The 22,218-nt window shown below is 39.6% G+C and overlaps 1 protein-coding gene across 3 annotated transcripts in view; it reads left to right on the top strand.

The window, feature by feature from the left end:
* Positions 1-22,218, top strand: part of bcas3 (BCAS3 microtubule associated cell migration factor) — a 337,447-nt gene that overhangs the window by 10,467 nt on the left and 304,762 nt on the right. For all 3 annotated transcript variants that reach the window (XM_061046080.1, XM_061046078.1, XM_061046081.1), the window contains exons 6-7: positions 4,434-4,515; positions 9,871-9,943. In XM_061046080.1, coding sequence (XP_060902063.1) covers positions 4,434-4,515; positions 9,871-9,943 — 155 coding nt within the window. The remainder of the gene's footprint in view (positions 1-4,433; positions 4,516-9,870; positions 9,944-22,218) is intronic.

The raw sequence follows: 22,218 nt of genomic DNA, 5'->3' as shown, positions 1-22,218 counted from the left end.
AACACAAGTTCTAAATATATGAATTAAGACAGGACATTTCTGGAAATCAGACACTAGTGTTTCAGCTGTAAACAGGTTTCACCAAGCTGTAAAAATGACAGTGCACAATGTTTATTTCCTTAAGTTACTGTATTGAATTCTACCTCAATTTTCAAACAGGCAAGAGTAGCTCATATAGCTTTGTCGCTCTAGCTGCCATATGTTTGATCATTCTCAGTAATGTCAGCACTTCATCAGATGAGGAGCCACAGGCTGGATTCTAACCTGGGCCAGCGCTTTGAGGACAACAGCCTCTATACATGTGGCATTTGAACGAACCACTAGCCCACCTCTACCCCACCTCTACCCCAGAAATGAAGGCTTTTTTAATTGGATATTGGCAAAAATTCCAAATGGAAAATGTTTACCACTTCAGCTATTCACTGCACAAAATACAAACTTGCAGTCTGAACAATTAAGAATATTCATTACAATTAAAAAGTGCATGTTTTACATTAAACATACTTATCCAAGATTGCTCAGTGAGAGTGTACATTTTGAAAAGCATTGTATTTTATGTTTTCGAGTGTCTATAAGTAGGTATAATAATACTTACATTCAACCACAAAAGCTTACAGGTCAGGCGGAAGAAAGTGTTTGCATATGAGAACCAAAATGTGTGCACAGGTTTTGCACACTCAAAAGGTTTTGATCTCTTTCATAATTCTTCTCTCCTTTACTCCTCAAACTTACATTTCTGTATGTTCGATGCAGTGTTTTTATCTTGTTTTTATGGATAAAATCTGGATTGGAGGAAACTGATAAATACAATTGCTATAAAAACAATATTTCAAAAGGTATATATATATACTGCAGTTATATGAAAAAGTGCATATTAGATGATGAATTAGCATGTGTCAGAAGGAAAATATCAGTAGATAAGATGTGCAAAAATCCATACATCCCTACGTTTACTTAACTCTGCATATGAGTACATTCGGTTTCAGAGTTTCAAATACAGAAAATTATTTGGCAACAAGTGTCAAAGCCGAGATGCACGACTCTGCACAGCTGATCCTCACTTACTGAAATCTAATGTCCCTGCACGGACTGACTGAGAGTGTATAAGTCAAATTTTGGATCCTGAAATGCCCCACATAATAAAAAACAATCAAGTTTATTTGAGTGTTTTTAAAGCTCAATATGACAGGCTTTGCGTACTCATAACATTTTATTCCTGCATGTGATGAAAGCTCACAATAAGCACCTGTTACGGCGCCTATCCCTGAAGCACCTGCTCCCTCCAAACCCTCCAATATGTCCCCGCGCTGTGTTAGCGAGCGGACTGACTTGTGAATATGGCCCACATATCTGTTCACAGCTTATGGCATTACATTTGAGAGATTAAAACAGAAGAGCAGACACTGTGATTCCACAAAAAAACACACAGACACACAAACACAAAAAAAAACAATCCGAGCCACCAAATGAAATGAATATAATGAATAACTGTGCGCTTGGAAAACAACTTTGAAAAAAGCAATTTGGCATATTGCATACGCCGGGACACTAATGTAATGGCGCGAATGTTGTTGATGGCAGTTGATGTCACACAGAGCCATGTAAGGCGAGGATGAGCGACGGGATAATGCACAATAACCCGGCGCATTAACCTCCCGCCCTCTCCCGTTTTATTTTAATCCAGCAAATTCCATTATTCCCCCCTCGCAGGTCCATTTGCCTGTGTAGGAATCCAACCCTGCTGCCAACCTCCTTTTATTCCTGCTATCAGTGCTCGTATAACCTGCTCGTGTCTCCAGTGTTAATCTACCACCGCCGGGGCCCCGAGCACTTTGAATAAAAAACACAGCTCCAAATCCGCCACTTTGCAAAGGCTACTAATTGCACAAAAGAGCGATCATCCTCTCGGATGGGTTTAAAGACTTAAAACAAACAGATTAGAGCACTGGTAAAGTGATAATGCAGGTTTCACTGTAATTTAACGCAGAAAAGAATAACAAAAGTGGGGCATTCTGCACTTAGAACAATGTGTATTACACACGCCAGACACCACCACACAAAACCCCGCTCACCATTGACCTAATACACTACCATTACATATAAACACATGAAGTCCTAACTGGGCCAGACAGACTCACACTCTCTCTCACACACACACACACACACACACACACACACACATCCATTAAAGTGCTTGAAACTCTTGCAGTTTTTGTTGTAATAAAAATAAAAAAAAACAGAAATGAGCAAACTTTTGAAATCCTCTCTAATAGGGTGACCTTAATCCCTAAATGACATTTCAAGCCTCTGCAAATGTGCTGGAATGGACTTGTTTGATCTTTGCAGCAGGTTGATGAACTAAATGTGCAGATAAGACACTGATAGCGACGATGTTTGACTGCGTTATTAGCACTTTTATGTCAAGTGATGGGTTCTTACTCTTGAATAATTGTTGATAGATCTAAATATCAAGTTTCACTACTTTCATCTGAGGGCAAAAATGTGCCGTCAGTTACCTGAAAAGGATTTTAAAATGAATGATGAAATGAAAATGTTATTGTATTTAAGTGCGCTAATCAGGCATAGAAACGAGTACTGATCAGTCTTTACCACACTTAGCTGTTACTGCTAATGCTACACATACTTTTACCATTCTTACTGACATTGATGTTATAAATCTATCTATTTCAGCCTGTTTATCTCTTGTCCTTCTTCCTACATCTCCCTCTACCCCACTTTCCAAGCCCAACACAGTTTCAGTCTGGTTCTTCTCGAGGTTTCTGCCTCTTAAAGAAAGTTTTTCCTCTCCACTGTAACTGTTGCTTAGTGCTCATGATGGATTCATGTTGGGTCTTTTTAGATAATATAAAGAGTAAAGTCTTTTCCTGCTCTTTTGTAAAGTGTCTTGAGATAACATTTGTAGTTAATTGGCGCTATACAAATAAAGATTGATTGATTTATTGTTTCAAATGTTTCTACCCTAGTGTTTAATGCTTTTTCAGTCTGTGACGACTTTGATTCTGTTTAGTAAAATAATATTCTTCTTCTGATTGTACAATAGAATTTAAAAAGTTTATCTAATCTATTAAAAAAAAGAGATGGTATGTGTCCGACTGTCCGTCACTGTCAACGTTGAGTTGAGTCCTGTATCCTATATAAAGCAACAAATTACAAAAAAAAGTTCAAATAAAAAAAAAAAAGGCTTGATGTGATTATCACTTGAGTGAAAAAAATGACCTGTTCAAGAGTAAAGTGGGCAAACACAAAAAGATATCCAAGTGTATAAAGTGCCTTTATTCATTCATTCAAATTAAAATTAAAGTTCAAATTGCGTGGCAGACCGACTCGTTTCAGCTCATCAGAGCCTTCATCAGGGTCAGGTACAAAGAAGTTAGCTCTTGACATGTAACATAAAGCAGGCAGACCATACAGTGTTGCATCAGAAGCAACTACAAAGCAGGCTTTAAACAGGCGTAGAATATAGGACTCCAGGTGGATAGCTGCCTTCTGCTTTGAGCAGTTAAAATCAGGTGAAACGTTGATTATGAAAAGGCAATAAAGCAAGTTTCTGAAGCAGTGTAAGTTGTAGTTGACCAGAATGCACTGCAGCCAGAGGATATGTTTTGAGTTATTAGTGTAGCTGCACAGTCTGAGACATGTTCAGTAGTCGACTTGTAACCTTGACAACAAAACTTTTATGGAGTGGTCAGAGGGGGTTTGAATAAAATCAGTAACAGAAGGAAATGTGGGGAGATTGTAAGCTGTGTTGGAAACACTGCTGCGAGTGTTTGTTATGTGTTCAGTCTGACTGGGATGGAGACATCATGGGCTTCTGCCCACTTGGCATTAACCCGTATCCCCAGCCCGTCCTCGTTGGCTCCGTTGCAGTAAGTGTAGGCAGCTCATTTGCATCGGGATGCCTCTGGGCCTTTTATTCTGTGCTTGGTGGATTTTACTTGGTGGTTTGGCTGGAACTTCAACCAGCGGGCCGCCCTCACCCCCCCACCCCCCTCCTCCCTCCCTGCCTCCAACCGTCCCTTTCACACAGTTGGAACAGATTATTTTCCTAACAGTGTGAACAAATAAATGTTTGTCCTTTTGTTGTTTGGCAGAAATCATCCGAGGCTTTTGTCCTTCATGGTTGTTTCATATGAGATTTTTCAAAGTGCAGAGAAAAAGATCAAACTTATCTTATCATGGCTTCCTAATTAAGATCATATACAGGTGATTTTCTCCCAACAAAATGCAGGAACAAAAACCCAAAACAAACGACTCCTGTGAAAACTCAACATCATAGGCATCCTGATTACCTAACTACAAAAGTTGAACTTATCTCTTATGTTAGTCGTATCATTGAGGGCAAAACATGTTTTTCAGTCTGATGGAGGAGATATGAACGTTTGAATGATCTTTAATTCAGACCTTTCTTCCAGTTGGCAGGGGAAGCCCAGGAGCTGTTCTCGGTACGCCATGGTCCCGTGCGAGCTGCTCGGATTCTGCCAGCTCCTCACATCAGTGAGTATCCAAACGTTTCTACATGTGTAAGGACTGACCCTGATACACACACTGCAATGATAACTTCAGGCGAGGTCTTGATCAGTATATCTGCATATTATTTTACACTCTTATAGTGTACCGTGTTCTATGAGGCTGCTGCACAGTTAATGTTTTTTCCTCCTCACAGGCACATTGCAGATTATTATTGGTTTTATTTCTTAGTAGTGACATGAATGATGTAACTCCTTTGAATGTACAGTTAAAGTTGAAAGAATTTAAGACTGGTTCAATTATTAAAGTAATTTGAACAGTAGGGGTGACGTACACAGACCCCACGATACGATATTATCTCGATACTTGAGTCACAATTTGATATTATTGCAATTTTTAAATTTTTTTTAAAGATTTATTTTTGGGCTTTGTGTAACTTTAATGTAGAGATAGGACAGTGGATAGAGCTGAAAATGAGAGAGAGAGTAGGGAATGACATGCGGGGAAGGAGCCACAGGCTGGATTCGAACCCGGGCCACCCGCTTTGAGGACTAAAGCCTCCATACATGGGGCGTGCGCACTAACCACTGCGTCACCAGCGGCCCATTATTGCAATTTCAAACATTTTGTGTTATGCTGAGAATGCTCAATTTAACTTTTTTAACTGAATATTTTGTCCACAAAACTAAACTGAATCAAGAACTGTTTTGTCAAATAACAAAACATTCTCAGTCTTTTCATCTCACTTCAGTCTTTTGATTTCTACACAAGGGGAGTCAAGCCCACAGACTGACCGACACGGTGATAAAAGTAAAACCCTTTAAAAGCTCCATGCACCTCACAATCTGAACTGTTGATCAGTCTAATCGAACTGAACACAACCATGTACGGACGACTGAACAATTTCTGTCATTTTTTACAATGCAACTTGTTCAAAATGAGCTGTGCAACCCCTTCAGCAATTAAAAATGTAAATAAGAATATTCTCTATTTATATAATAAAAAATCGATACTTGAACTGAGCCACAGCCGCCCACACACACGGCAACACTCTGCTTACACTATATTGGACTTTTAAGGGCCACATCCCAGCATTTGTTGTCACACAGAGTTTACTTTACCTTCAGATGATCCCTTTGTTCTTTTTTTTTAATACCACATTAATCTTTCTAGTCCCTAAAACGTGACAGGGATGTGGCGTTTTCTTTGTAAGTCCTCTGAGGTGTCTTTCCAGGATAACTTTAAGACATCTTTCCTGGAAGAAAAAAAAAGCCCTCCAGTTAAATTGATTTCAGCATTCAAGGTCGACACTTAAAATTAAATGTTGTATGCCACATCCTAATGCAGTTTTGGGTTGTGGGCTTTCTAAGTGGCGCTATATCATTAAAATGAAAGAGTGCTCCATGCTGCCTCATCCTCATGGTAAAGTCAATCTACGATTAGTGTTGGCCTGCTCTCAGTCAGCGGTGGAAGACTCTTTGCTGCCAAAGTTCTGCTGGAAACTTCTTCACCGCTCTGCTAGAAAATCTCCCTCTAACTCCCCTAAATCCAAATCGTCTCTTTAAGACACTTTAATATTTTGTTTAGGTAAACACGCATGTCTTGTTCTCTGTTTACATTTTTAACTGTAACTTTTTCCACGTGTTTTCTCAGAATTAGAAATCCTCAAACGGTATCTGGTGCTGCATAATGCCTTCTTAGATTCCCGAAACATCAAAAATTGATCAGACTTTATATCATTCTGTCTGAAAATGGTAAGGAAGGAGGAAGAAATAGAAGTTTTTTTTATTAACAAACCAAAATGTAGGGCTGCCTGAAGATCTGTTGTAAATTAAAATGAACAAATGAATGCAGAAGTCGACAAGAAAAGTTGGAAACATTAAATATTAGATTGCAACAAATCATTAATAATAAACCCATTGGGATGCACATTGACTATAACAAATTGATGATACTTAACAGAATATTTGAGACGGTTGTTCCCGCACATCCTCTTCTGCTTTTTATCTCCCTTTACCCTCATCATTTGCTTCATGATATCATGACCTTTAAGGGGTCGTCAACGTCACACTGCAGCAAAAAGTGTTTTTTTTTACAACAGTGTGAACAGCACAATTCACCTGGATTCTGATGTTTTCAAATCAGAATTTGGACCACTTTCACATGTGGAGTCCGGGAAAAATAAGATCTGTGCAAAAAAAAAATCTGAATTGAGCATTAAGGCTTGCAGTGTGAACGCAGCCTTAGTGTGTTTCCATTCACATGTTTTATGTGAACTTTGTGCTTTTGAAAAAAAAGAGAAAAGTACTGTCGACATATAAGCACTTGGCTCAGGTTTTTTTGTGTGATTAAAAACCTGCACTGATAAGCATCAAAGCATCTTCAACCTTGTCACCATATCTTTTGGGAGACACTTGAGTATAGGTGACCAGGCTTTTGTTTTGAGTTAAATTACCTTGTAGTGAGAGTGACATATAATGGAAATATAATGAACAGGTTGTTACAACATGTTAAACAACAAACCTAACTTTAATGTAAAACCATTTAGATTATGTTCTGATAACAACTTTAACAGAACAAATGGCTGTGTCTTTATTCTCTAACTTCAAATAATATTGTAAATATTAACTTGATTCCTCCTAGTGACACATGCTTCCATTTATTATCTGTCATCATCGTGAGAGAGTCCCAGTGATGACTAACAAATGTTTCACTGGTTCCACTGTCTTTGTCAGACACCGGAAAGTTGAGCACAGCATGAATAGCGCTGTTCATATTCTCAAAGCTGCAGTGCAAATGGTTTAGTTGTTCCGCTGATTAGTTCGTTTCCAGACAAGAACTTTGAATTTAATCTCTGCAGGTGTCAATCAGTGCTGTGAAAACTGCCATATAAGCCCATTGGTTTGTGGCTTTTCTCTTTTTTATTAGTGAAAAAAAAAATCGCCTTTTTGTTCTCTCTCCGTGTTCCGGTCTTCTGGCAGATTTCAACAACGCACAATGGCAGCATTTGAAGAGCGCTGGAAGTGGATGAAAGCAAACCACAGTAATAAGAAGCAGCAGATAGCCCCAACACATGAGGGAAGCAATTCTCCTCAGCAGAAAATAAATATGAATTGTACTACTGGAGGGAAAGGACACTGATTGCAATCTGTTAGGGCGCAAACAGTGTTGCACTGTGGTGAGCCATTAAAAGGCCAATTGTCCGGGCTGTGAGGACGTGGGTGGGCGGACTCAGAACGACCCGAAAATAGGTGTTGATTATAATACGGCAAGGTTACGGTTTCCTAGAATAGAGAGGGATGTTCTGGGTTTTTCAAAGGGAAGTGAATGCGTTTATCCACATCCTGTGGAGTTTACAACCTATGACCTTCCGTTGTCTTGGAAAATGAGGCTACACTCTTTCCTTGATTCATAATACAGGAGCATTACGGAAAGAGAATATATATTTATAAGTCCTTAAGGGGGGCAATATGGTAATATAATAATACTGGTGTCACTGAATGAAGCAGTGTTATATAGAATACAAAAAATCAGTGGTTCTTTAATGCTCTATGAAAACTGGATATTGGGAGGGTCTACATGCCGAGCCAGCAGTTTGTATTGGCTTATGTTTAGGTTAGGAATATTTATCTGGGACTAGTTTTCCGTAAACCAGTTTGATGGTGAAAACACTGAAGAGAGCAGTTTAACATGGGGCGGCAGGAGCTCAGTCAGTAGCGACTTGTGTTGGGAACGGGAGGGTCAGCGGTTGAAGTCCAGGTACAGACCAAAATATGGAAGTTGGTCTGGTTGCTGGAGAGGTGCCGGGTCACTTCACGAGCACTGCCGTGGTGCCCTTGAGCAAGGCATAGAACCCCCAACAGCTCTGGCGCACACCCAAGCGTAGCAGTGTGTAGCAGCCCCACATGCATGTCCACAGGTCCTGTTTGTGCATGTGTCTGTTGCAGGCCTATGTCTTTCAATAACAGAGTGTGAACCAGAATTTCCCTCAGTGATTAATTAAGTATGTACAATAAAATAAAAGTAAATAAAATTAAGTAATCATTGTTTTGCAGACACTCATGAGAGGGCTGCAAGCTGAGCTGCCCCTAACTTTGGTTCTGCTTGTTTCTCTCGTAACTTCCAGTTGTGGTATGACACAGAGAATCCTTCCCAAACAAAGATAAATAAGAACACAACCAAAATCTGTCGTTCCACTTAAAAAAAAACTGCTGACTCACCAGCTGTCATCCATGTTTTCTGCTTTGGGGTAGGCGTTCAGATTTCTCATATGAGATATATTTGTGCCTTCTTTCAGATGAAACTGTTATGTTTTGAAAACAGAGCTACACTTTAGATGCTCCCATACTGTCAAAGGAACTGTATGGACTTAAGTATGTTGTATTGAATGTTGCAGGGCATAGTATTACATTATCTAAACACACAGCCATCCCCTCTGTTACATTCAAACATCAATGAGTCCACATGGAAAGCAACAGCCCCTCTAGAATACATGGCCCATTGCAGTAGGTTCTCTCTCCATATAATGTTGTTTTTTTTTTCCTCCCAGAAAGTTTATTTTAGTAAACGTGCCATTTCACTAAGTCTCTCCGAGTCATATTTATGCAACGGCTCAATATCTTTACTGGGAATGATGTCTGATGACAGAAACATGAAAGGAGAAAAGGATCGTGTCAGGAGTGTTAGAGGCTGGTTGGGAAGGCACGTTTGCTCTCACGCCATACCACAGGAACTAGGGCTGATTACTGTCAAGCCTCAAATTACAGTCCTCCAAAGGGTAACATCTTTTTCAATCCAAGCGCCCCCGTCCCCTCAATTCCCTGATCCTCTGTCCGTCTTCAAGAATGAGACAATCAAGGAAAAATATGGGATCAGTCAACTTAATGCAACATGTTTTCTCTTGGCTTTTTACAAATATGCCTGCTGGGATTTTACCATGGATGTAATAGTCCTGAACAAACAAGGAGAGGTCTACTTGCTTTGCTACACTTAGAAGGAGAGATTTTTGAAATATATGTAAATAAATATTTGGAGAAAGGCAACTTTTCTGACTCTGATGCAGTTAAGGACTATTAACAGTAAGGGCACAAAAGCATTTGTGGGTTCTTGATTAGGAATGTTGCTGACTAACTTACAAAATAAAGCCTTATTTACCCCAAAAAAAAGTCTTCATCCCAAATGTTTCATGACCATAATTGAATTACAGGGCAACAGTAGTAATGCAATCAGCACGTTTCCTGTCATGGTAATAAGCCGCCTGTTCAGTGAGGGTGAGCAGCTCTTGAGGCCTCACATGTTCGCTTAAAGAATGTCCCTCTTTGTTGTGTGCACATCTTTTCTGTTTCTCATCTGCCTCTCTCTGTGACTGCTCTTCCTCCTCAGGCCCTCTGAAGATTGACAGTTTTGCCGACAAGAGGCCCCTCCTGGGGGTTTGCAAGAGCACAGGGTCCTCTGGGTGAGTTTGAGCGTCACAATAAAGCTGACATCACCTCCTCTCTCTGCCGTGGTGTTTTAAATGGCGAAAGTCATCTGCTGTCTTTTACCATGTGCAGTCATCTGAGTGCTCCTACCAGACACTAGTGTACAAGTGATTTTATCTTACTGAAGTGACACTCAAAAGGACAGCAGTAAACACATGGGTTATGATAGAAGAATGATAATTATAACACTACACTATCAAACTTTAAAGGTATAATTTGTGACTTTCAGAGTTGAAGTCCAGTAGATGTCGCACATGAGCACCAGTCTCTCAAAACAAAACATGGCTGTCCCTTCTGTGTACCACCTCCCCACCTCCCCCATCAGTGTGACATCGAGTGCGGCCATTTGTGTTTTATACCAAAAAATATGTTTTCTTTGATTTGGAAATTATGTTATTCTCCTTGAATTACACTCTCAGAACTCCGCCATTATGCTTCTACTAACAGCGTCCCTGAGTGGGCGTGGCTATCTCTCTTCCCTCACCTGGTGTCAGAGGCTAACAGGTGGACATGGAGGGGGTTCACTTGAAACATGTCTGAACCTCTGAGTGAAACATAAAGAAGTAGCGCAGTCCCATCCTGAATGCAATATCTTTGTCTGATTAACAACACATACCTGGTCTGACCTGTCGATACAGATTTTTGCATAATACCAATTTTCTTACTTTTAAGCACTATCATTGAGAGCAATAGATTTTTGGAACTTTTCTTAAATGGAAATACATTTAAGGTTCAAAACAAAACACTGACTGAGAAGTACATTTTATAACAAACAACACTTAAATACTGCAGCAGGTTAGAGACCATCTCTATTTCTCACTCAAACTAATCTCCACTAGAAGACTATGAGTGTCAAACACTTAACTACCTGTATATTTTTATGCCATGATACATGATGTAAGTGTTGTGTACTGCTTCACTCTCTTCAGATTAATTCTCCCTGACTCCTAAAGAAACGATCACTTACAGACTCTTACCTGTCTGCCTCTGTTTCTCTCTGCCTCGGTGAAGTGTCACAGAGTTTTTATTTATGATCTTTATATCCGTTAATTCTCAACATTATTCTACAATATGTCCTACAAAGTGATATTTCTCACATCAGAACAAACTTTCCACTAACACGCTCATACACAGAGGTTTTATCATTGTTTCCGCCTGTAACCAGTTTATATTACAGGGGTATGAATTACATAATATTTGAACGACCCGCCATGGGCAGAGAGGTAGGCTTACTTTAAGACAAGAGGTCTGAGTTGCTCCTCCGGTATGTCAAACCCTTTTCACCTCTGCTGATGGGCAGATCACGTCTACACTGCTGATATGTAAGCTTGTTGTGAGTGTGGCACAAAATCATCTATATTTGTGAGGACCAACAGGTCAGAGCCGAGCAGGCTGAAAATCGGCTAGTCCGGTCACCCGCCGATCTATCGATGCACCTTTCATTGTTGCCACAGGACACACAATTATAAAGTTGATCAGGTTATCAGAATCCAGCTAATTGTTTTTTTTGTTTTGTTTTAAAAGTGACCTCCTGCTTTTTTGCTTTGACAGTTAATCAGTGCCTCATAACAGCTAGATGATTGACAAGAATGAGAACACGATGTGATGAGATGAGGCAGAATGATCCAGTGTAACAGGGATGAGCATCGGGTAACTTTCCTGACAAGTGCAAAGAGACCATAAGACAAACACTGAAGCAACCTTTGTGTGCCGTTGGAAAGAACCATGTTCATGTCATTGTTATAAAAACGTTCAAAAATGAAGAGAAAAGTGTTACACTCTTTGCAATATAAAGAACTATAACTACATCTGAAAGCAGTTTTCTCTTAATAACAAAAGGCATCAAAGGACACCCAACTTTTTGTTTGTTATGAAGCCTCCACAAGCATCCAGCTGGAGCTGAGCCAGTGCATGTGACTGTGAAACATCAATTTATAGTAAAACTATGGAATCCAATGAGTACCTGAATGCCCCATACGCAGACAAAAACGAGATTAAACAGATGAGTAGATGCCTTGAATTGTGAGAGTTTGGATTGGGAGAGGCATGTCTTTGTTTAGTGAATTTAAAGAGTGACAGACCCTCAGGCATCTTGTGCTCGCCTCTCCATACCCGGTCCCTTCCCCTCGTTTGTGTTCCCCCCCCCCCACCCCCACCCCCCCCATATGCTGCTCCTCCAGAGCAACACAAAATTTAACTCAATATATCCTCCCTGGGAAATGAAATAAGGAAGTCTGTCTACAGCTGGGCCTCGATGGAGACCACCTTCTTGATGTTTTCCAGGGACTGCCGCCCCTGTCTCTCTGACGCCGTTGCCGTGGCTTCTGCTTTTCCTATGTCCTCACTGACACAGAGACAGGCAGCGTTTTGACGGTTTGGCGAATCATCCAGGCGTCGCTCGACACTAATGCTGAAAACATGCGCTGTGTTGAAAAGCAGAAACCCTGACCTCTGGCTGAATGGCACAGCCTGGTTCTTCCCCCTTCAGAAGTGCGTGGTAAATAACACTCTGGTCAGAGACGAGAAGGAAAAAGGCTTCCGGGTGCGGCACAGTACTTTCCATTGAGGATGTTCATAAACTTACTAAGGTCCTCACACAATTTTTAGCATATAATCATTTTGAAATAACAGCTTTTGTTAACCACCAAAAAGGATGCCGTCTTGACACTTAAATGGAAAACAGATTGGAGCCTTGGCTGCTACAGCAGTGCTGGTTTAGAAGTTGGTTCAGTCAGCTCTAGGCTTAGATTACAAGATTTGCAAATTAAAGGAAAACCAGAGAAGGGAAAAAGCATGTGTGCTGAAGCCCTGTACTTGTGGATTTCCAGCCAGGCACACTCAACATAATTTTATCAATGGAAAGGATTATGCCCTAAGTCCAAACAATGTATAGATCCAATGATTTTCTTGACAGTAAAGCTATATATATGCGTCCCTCTCACTCTTCGCAACAGTGCCAGACGGTTTGTGGAATTAGTAAAGAATGCCCGTACCATTGTAGACTTTGGTTTGCTCAAATTTCTGGAAATGATTTGTTTATCCTTCCCTACTGGCTGTTATTATTGTCATTTATTTCATGTACATCTCTAAAAGTATTACAATTTGGGGAGATTTAAGGCTCCTCTCTCACCATCTCAATGAATGTAAATTTTATGGCTGAGACGGAGGCAACTTAACTGTTTGTGGGTGTTTGAGTGCACACACTTGTTGGGCAAAAGTTCAGTGATGAATAAGCGTGCTTTGTTCTCCAGAGTTTGGGAACTGTCTCTGACATTTCCAACCTCCAGCTTTCCCCTCACAACATCTCCAGATGCTGAGAGGATGTGGTCCCTTTTTCTTTTAACCAATATAGTCCTCTTTCACTGTGCAGATTACTCCTGGATGTGCTATTTCAGGGCTTTGGCTGATGATAATGGATATTCTAAGAAGTGTGCATGATCACCATCTAGTCCACAGATACTTTTTTTATGGCTTTCACAATCAGTGCTCCGTGAATGTCACCACTTAAACATGAACATCTTATACTTTCATCTTTTTTAAAGGGGTCTCTTTTAGTCAATCCCATAGGTAGTGTTTTCCTACCAAAATTGTTTTAATTTTTGTGGAGTGGAAAGTCATTTTGAGTGTTATTCGTGCAAAGCTATTGCTATTGTGGATTGAGCAAAACGTGTTTGTCAAACACTTTGATCCTATTGTTGGTTAATCTGGAACAAAATTCTGATCAACACTGTATCATCAATGTGAAAGTGTCCTCAGTTAATGTATGAAAGAAAATGACCCCTGAAATTTGTCTCAGATCCTAATCACGAGCATACTTGCATGTTTTTGTTTTAAAAAATGTCAGGTTTTCTGCAAATTCGTACTTAAATAAGGTTGAGTTTACATTGATGTTAGAATGAAGTCATCCACTTTACCAAATAATCCTAACATTACATCCCTTTATTTACCAGATGCACTGAAAAATCTTTGTTTGATCCCTCCAGCTGAGATGATTAGTCATTGGCTGTGTCCAAAACCACATTCATACTATTCATATTTAGTATGAAGTCAAAATTATTATGTAGTACGTTCCAAATTCATATTATGCAATTTTGTGAATTCAAGAAGTACGCAGATGTACACTAGATTGGCTTGATTTTTAGGTATGATGGGAGAGCTCACTTGTCAGTATACTCAACTGCCCCACAATGCATTGTGGTTCTTCAGTCTAGCCAATGGTGGAGCTCATTAGCCAGCCAACAATCATGAATGAAATAACCGTACTGTAATGTATTTTCTATGTAGTCGAATAGTATTCAGATAACAAAGTAGCTGTGTAAGTAATTAATGCATGTATATTATTTTTCAATTCTATACCGTAGTACAAATCTGCACCATGATTTAGTTATTTCAGCACCTTTTTGATCCCTTTATAGTATATGAAACCTACCAAAAACTGTTATTCTTGGGTTTAAAACGCTGTTTTCGGCCAGAATTAGGCCAGCATGTAATACTGCGGCATGACACTGCCTTTCACTGGAGTCAGATGGACAGACACGCCCATGCTATAACAGAATGAAGGTTGTTGGTGTTAATCTGTAAAATCTTGGCACTTTCAAGCCTGACCTTGCTAACAGGTCATCAAACTGCTCAGCCTTATGGAGCCAGAGGCAGAAAAAAGGTTCAGCAAAATCCATTTCCAGGAAAAGATGGTGAAATTAACAAATCTGTGTCTGCATCTGGTTGATATCATGAACCGACAGGATGGTTTTTTGGTTATTCCGCTTCATGGGAAGTCAAAAAAATGGCTTGTTGTTTCTTAACCAACATGAATAAACAAAATTGAAACCATGGTCACAATCGGAAAGCAAGGTGAAAACTTGCTTTGCTTTTGGTCTAACTCGACTTAAATGGAGTGGACAGATGGAGTTTAGTCTCTGGATCTTTGCTGTGGGATCGTTAAATCAAATCTCAGAAGTGTAAAAATGGTTCCTTTGTGTAAATAGATAGTTAGTGGACGATTATGTATTTTTCTGGTACTCAAACCAAACAAACTAAATTGAAAGCAAACCACAAACCTGCAATGTCAAACATCATGTGCAAGCAAGGATATCAGACACTTTCTGTGTCCATTTTGTTTATAAGGCATTGGACTTACAAGATCCATGCCAGCTTATGTGCAGTCATTTCATATCCTACTCTGCTATCTGGATATCAGGCTTTCTTTCATACTTGAAGTAAAACAGAAGATGTATAGGTGCAATTGTAGTTTTTTATTATTACTTTGGGTGCAACATCAAAGGTAAAATGTGCATCAGACATAATGTTATATTACTGAAATATATATACTAATATCTTTTAGTGATACAGCAGGATATTAATTACATGGTTGAAAGCAGTACATTTAATTTATCACCATGGAACACACACACACACACACACACACACACACACACACACACACACACACACACACACAGAACCCTTTTTGATGGCCAAAGCCCATTGTGGCACTAAGCCCTTGTGTTTCAGTGCATTTTCATGACAGGTTTTGCTCTGTGGACCGGATGTATCCGTCTTTTAAAGTGTATTAAATGGAAATCATCAAGCATTTGTATAAAACGAGCCACCAGATTAAGGGGATTTGGAGAAGTGATGCTTTTTATCCACCATGAGGTTATGGTGTTCTTCACTGTCACATTATGACCACCCACGGGCACACACACATGCACACACACGCTAATACACACACACGCGCAAGCACTCATGCTTTCCAAGCCTGCTGAATGTTCGGGATAGATTCAACAGTCAGTGACTCAGGGAAACTCATTATTTTAGTGAGTTTTGAGACAATGCCTTGCATAAGTATTAACCCTTGTGTGATTTTTCAACATTTCACTTTGCTGCAACATTGTTTTCAAAAATATATTTTTGTAATCCTGATAATTAATTATAATTGTAATAGCAGATTTTGGATGCAAGGTTACTAAACTGAAGTAAATTGGTTGAAGTGCATGTTAGTGTGGGGTTTCAAGCACTCAAATCTAGTTTCATTACCGGTACTTAGAAATAATTTTTGACGCCATGTTTTTTTTTTCCCTCCCTTAATTTAAAATACTTATAACCCCAACACATTTTCTTTAAATTAGCATTTTAACTGGACAAAAACGTTTGATAATATCAAAGGCTTGAATACTTATGCAAAGCACTTTGTATTTTATTTGAACTATAACTCTCCTCATTGTTTACTCTGGTCATTTATTATGTAATCATCCAAAGCAGAGATCTCTTCTTCTTGGTCTCCTTAATTTGTCTTTAATTTGTGGACATGATACTAACAAAAAAAACGTCTTTTGTCATGTATTTGCATGTAAAACGAGAGTGGCTGTAATCTGGTCTTCCACTTCCCCTTTTCCTTGCCCCACACTGGAACACACACATACATACACACTTCTTTTTTTTCCAGCGCAAAGGGAGAGCTTTGGGGCTCAGGCTTCACTCCGCAGCGTTTATTTTGACTTGCATGTCTGTTTTATGTCTGTCGAAAATGTGTTCTGCCTCGCCAGTTTTCCCCCTTCAAATAGGAAGTCCGATTAAACTCGGTAGTGCTGGAAGTGGGTGCATGTAAACACAGCCGACAGGCTGAATGATTAGTAATGACTTTTCAAACCTTTACCACAAGCCTGTTCTCTAAACCAGGCCTCTGTGGTCAAAGCAATTAATATTTTATTTTACTCCAGTTTAAAGGTTTCTTTACATTGATCAAAGTATATATTGGAGTACAAATGTAATTCTCTTCAGATGTTGGATGGAAGATAAAGGAGCACTAGGTTAAGTTACACACGTGGTTCCAGATTTATGAAGCATTTCAGAGTAAGAAAATCTGCTTAAGGTGACCTAAATTCATATGATACGAAAAATATTTTATCTGAACTTTGGACTCCCATCTATGCCAACATTTAGGAGAGCTCTACCGTTCATGTAACCTGTTTGGAACTGCCTAAATACTTATTAATGTTTAAGATCACAATTCTCTGTTCTGGCCACAGAGGGATGATGTTTACTAAAATAATGGAGTTTTCATACTTACCAGGGCAGTCACTTACTGTACTCGTGCAATCAACATGAAACACGCACAGAATAAGTAAAATAGTCTGTTCAGCTTCAAACAACTCAAACGTCAGACCTGAACACAGATAACATCACAGACTGCCTTTGTGATAGTTTAAAGTTGCTAGAGGTCACAAGATGATTGTAGTTCCTTGCAAAAGAGACTTCACGTTCCCTCAGATAATATTCAGACTCATTCATTTTCCCAAAATGTAACATGAAGTTATTGGGAAAAAAACTGCCGCATTCATACTAATTGTAGACTAATTTAGCTTTTAATTCAATAATTTACTCGTCAGTCATTTATTTGGATTCTAACATCTCACTATTTGAGCCCTACAGTGGAAGAAACAAGCTCTTAAAGTGTACGTACTTTGACAGAAACAACTTATGACTAGAATAACACTGTACCATCACAGCCTATTACACATTTTTGCAAAGGTATAGGGTTTTTGCAGTGAGTGCTTATAAAGGGGACATCATCTGATATATGAGGTCCTACTAATCTGTAGTGGCACATATCTTGTAAAGAAATTAAACAGGTGTTAAGTCATTGCACTGGTATGGGTCTTTGTCTTGGTCTTTATCCTCTGCTAGTTGGGAGTTTATCCTTGATTATCCTATGATTAACTCCTGATGAAATAATCCTTGATTTGTTTTGTAACACATAAATGTTGAATCACGACTTCGAGCTGTCCTTTAGCTCGTATCCTGATTCAAAGGCAAAGTTAACTCGTCAATTTTCTCGTGCAGCTCTGAGATGTCAAAGCAGAAGAAAAACTCCTCCCTGACCAGATGTTTCTTGTGTCAAGTGCTTCCACTTAACTTGGACAGAACATTGGCACACAAGTCTAAAATGGCCAAAATTGGATCTAATGCAAGCTTTGGTTTGGGTAATGAATATTAATATCCACTCCAGTGCTGTCAAAGGAGGAAGAAATAAGCTCGATTTATTGACTGCTTATACATAAATCCCCATGGCAAATGTATTTTCATTGTTACTTCCTAATATTTCTGATTGTTTGCTCTTATGTTGCGTCATTTGGTAGCCAGTACAGTCAGACTTCTTGGTTCTGTTCGCTCACTTTTAGCTTTAATGCAGAGCTTTTGTACATAAACACTTAGAATGATTGAGAGTCTGAACAAGTACACACATACACACACACTCAAGGCGGCAGTGTGTTTCCAAAATGCTAGCCATTAAATTTGTACGTGCAGCATTAAACAGTGAGGGAAATGTATTTCTGGCAGCTCTGCAGACATGGAGCTGTGGTTGAACTTTTTACCCTAATTACTCTCCTACTAATGCCTGCAGCTTGCCGGAATCTCTGCGGCTCCCTCCAGGCCCCCAGTAGGCTCTGATGTGGTCAGCTTTTTTGTGTTTGTAGGGGGTGATGGGGCTGGATTTTTGATGTGACTGAGAGGAGAGTAAGAAAAACAACAAATAACAGAAAGGAGTACAGAAAGATTGGTGTAAGAGATTTTGTGTGGAATTATTGATGGTTGATTGACAAGAGGCCCTTGCAGTTTTTAGATTTGTAGAAGCTATAGACTTTTTATTGGAAATTGATGTATCCACTGGGATGTCACCTGTTGATTTGTGGACTACCGTTTTAAAGCCTGGAGTCGGTTTGTGTCCCACTTAGTAAACATAGCCACTGAGATGTCACCATTGGTTTCTGGACTCCTGGATTTGAATTGTTGCACAGAATGGGATTGTATTTGACTGCCACATAGCTCATTAATGACACATTTAGAAGTGTTTCTTGCACCAGACTCTGGTGCTACATGTTTATTTCTGCTTTTACATTGACTCTTAAAAATGGGGTGCTCAGGGGATTGACTTACCTCTGGAACCAGCCTCATGTGACCATTTGTAAAACTGAAGTTTTTGGCACTTTACATTATTTTCAGAGGCTTATCTTTCCTGCCAAACATCCATTTTCAGACTGAACTTTGAGTGCTTGATGGGTGTTTCGAGTCTCCAGTTGAAACATTGAGTTCTCCCTTTCAGTAGTGCCAGCCTTGACTTCCCAAACCGACGTTGTATTTGTTTAGCATTTCCACAGCATGTAATTGTCGTTCGTATTTGGGGAGCTTGTAAAACTTTGCACCAGTCGGAAATGTGGTGCACGTCCCTTCCTTGTAAATGAATTTATTTGCCGGCTTTTTAATTCCTCCTTGGGCTTCCATCTATGCTTTCCACAGCCACATGAAATCTTGTGGTTTTGATCTCCTGGTTTAGTTCACATTCATAAAAAAGATGTGTGCAGATTGTGTCGGCCAGAGGGAAAGTGTTCATGGAATAAGTGCAGCATTGATGTGAAAATTAGAATAACAGATGTCAACATGTTTCATATTGGAGGAAGTGCACAGAATAGATTGATGATAATGGCACAATAATAAGACACACGCCATCCATAATGGTCCTTAATGATCATTGTAAACAGTTACATATCTAAAATTAAGATTCACATGGTTGTAAAAGTCACATTAAACATTGTTTTGTTAGGAGCTTTTCCAGCTCCAGTGGGACAGGGGAATGACCCAAACACCCAGAGTTACTGTGGGGCCAACGCAGAGAGTGATGGATTCAACGGGTGTACCCTCATGTTGCTTCACGGCGTCGCAATTAAGGATCGGAAAAGTCCAATATTGGACAATTGGATCTAGTCTAACACTTTTCACTGGATGTGATATTTCTTGCCAAGACTTTAGCGATCCTGTGACTCTACAGGAAGTCAAGGGTCTCAGCATGTTAGAATAATTTCCATTCTATTATTTTCAAGTTGTTGGATTTTTATAAATCCAATTTAGAATTGGAAACAAGTTGTTCAAATGAGTTTAACTTAGGACACTCCTTTTTGACCATCTTCTGACTGAGGCTGTAATTGTATCAGCAGGTTTACAAGTTGTGCTGAGTCTTTTATTGTGTCAGTGTAGGTTTCTATTAGGATGTTATTTATTTTAGTGTGTGCCATTCTGATTTTAGTATCATGCTGTATGTGAGGAATCTAATAGGACCAATTCATTTGCGTAAAAAACAGCTAAAGAAACTGAATAAGATGAAATAAACCATGGGACTTTGCATGATATTTCAGATGTTTGTAAGTTAGCTTCTCTTTGTTTGAAAGATAAGTAATCATTGTTTAATGTGTTACTTTGGAAATGTTAGCATGCGAAGATTAAAGAAAGAAAGCCAACAATCTCTAATTGAACATTTGTATAAATACGTTGTCACTTTGATATTAACATTTAGCTCAAAGCATCGCTTGACCGAGACTTGATGCCGACAGACTTTGAGTGTCCTGGAGACAAATTTCATTTGGTACCCAGAATATAATGAGGTTCAATATCAAGACTATATCTTTGATTGTGTTTTTTTAAAATGAAAAGTTAACTTTTTTTTATTGTAAGAGATGTATCCTGCTAACGATGCTAAACTTGAGTTAAGTTTAGTTTGATGTCTTCTGTATATGGAGGGACTACTGTTTTTCACCTCAATTTCTGAAGTAGTGTCTTGTCCGATCTAAGAAGGTCGGCGCAGAGCCTCCTTTCTTTCTTCTCCCTCATTTTGTATCCTTTCAGACCCAAGGGCCGCTTTGAGTAATAGTAATTGGCACATTGATCTAATAGGGCCATCATAATAGGCCTGTTACTGAGCTGGGGAATGGTGCTCGGCGTCACCTTAACATGTGCAAGGACTGACATCCCGCCATGATCCATAATGATAATTGTGATTTAGCCTTGCTTTCAACCTACGCCCCAACGTCCCCAGCATCAGGAAATCTTATTACATCTGACCCTGCATAGCCTCCATTAGAACTGGGTCATTTGTTAAAATACTGCAAAAGCAAAACAATTGAACCCTATGCCATTTTATTCTTTCAAAGCACGTTATCATTGTCCCTTTGAATCAATTCCAGAGGCCCATTTTTCGGGATAGAGCTTTGAATTGGATTGATCGGACTCTGATAATGCCGAAATCGATGATGCAGCCGCCTAAAAGTAAATTATCGTCGGGTAAAATTTTAGTATAAATCTTAATGCCTGTAGTCCTGATCAGTAATGGTAGTCTCGCTTGCACTGTGAAGACCTTTGAAATGTTTGTTTCCCATCAGGGCGCTAAAACGAATCAAGGATTCTTCAGAACTTTTTTGTAGCACCTATTTAATCTTCTGCAGCAAGCTTCCACTTGGGCTGGAGGCGGGGACATAATCGCACACTAACATTTAACAGGGTCTGACTCACACACACACACACACACACACACACACACACACACACACACACACACACACACACACACACACACACAACCAAGTACCAAGAACATTTGCAGTCCTGGGACAATATCATAATTCTGGGCCTGGGCTAAGAGATCTGAAGGCTCTTATGGCGCCGAAGCTGTCCAGCTGAGAGAGACATACAATTACCACACTAGTGTGTATCTGTACTTTGAAATGTCTGTATGTGTGTGCACATGCGGTACACTCACTCCCAAAGGTTTATGTGTACATATCTGTCATCAAGATGGTCATCAGGATATTGTTGTTTCAGTTTTTTTCATCTTGCATCTTTGGGCGTGTTTTCCTGCCTTTGTCTGGGTTAAAAAAAAATGAATTGTGTGTCAGAAAACTGCCTCTGATGTAAACTTTCTGCATTTGTAATAAAAGGTTATGGCTTTACCCCGGGTTGATACAGTCCGGTTTGTGAAGCCCACAGTCAAATAGTCCTGCTTTGACTTAAAGTAGCATAATTTGGACCAGCTTTGCTCATGTTTACAGGGTTGAAGCCAATGTGTGTGTGTGTGGGGGGGGGGGGGGGGGGGGGGAATTGCAGTTCCTCAAGTTTCCACCTGATGCTGGCTCTAAAAGCCCCGGAAATCACATACACACCTGTGCTAAATAGGCCCGTTTTGAAAGTAGAAGTGTCGTCTACCGCCTGGTTCAAAAAGGATTTTGGTTGAACAGTTAATGTCTTTATTGGCACTTGTTGATTTTATGAAGGATAAGAGTTAAAATAATTAGGGGTGTGACTGATTTGACTTAAGCGTTACCCTGAACACTAAAGGCTCACATCAGCTTCACTTCTCTGCCTCTTTCTTGGTTGAAGGACAGTAAGGTTGAGACAGCATTTCCAATAAGGGGCCATTCTTGTT

This window comes from Labrus mixtus, chromosome 9 (assembly GCF_963584025.1).
Source record: "Labrus mixtus chromosome 9, fLabMix1.1, whole genome shotgun sequence".
Taxonomy (NCBI): Eukaryota; Metazoa; Chordata; class Actinopteri; order Labriformes; family Labridae; genus Labrus; species Labrus mixtus.
This window is presented reverse-complemented; position numbering and strand designations above follow the sequence as displayed.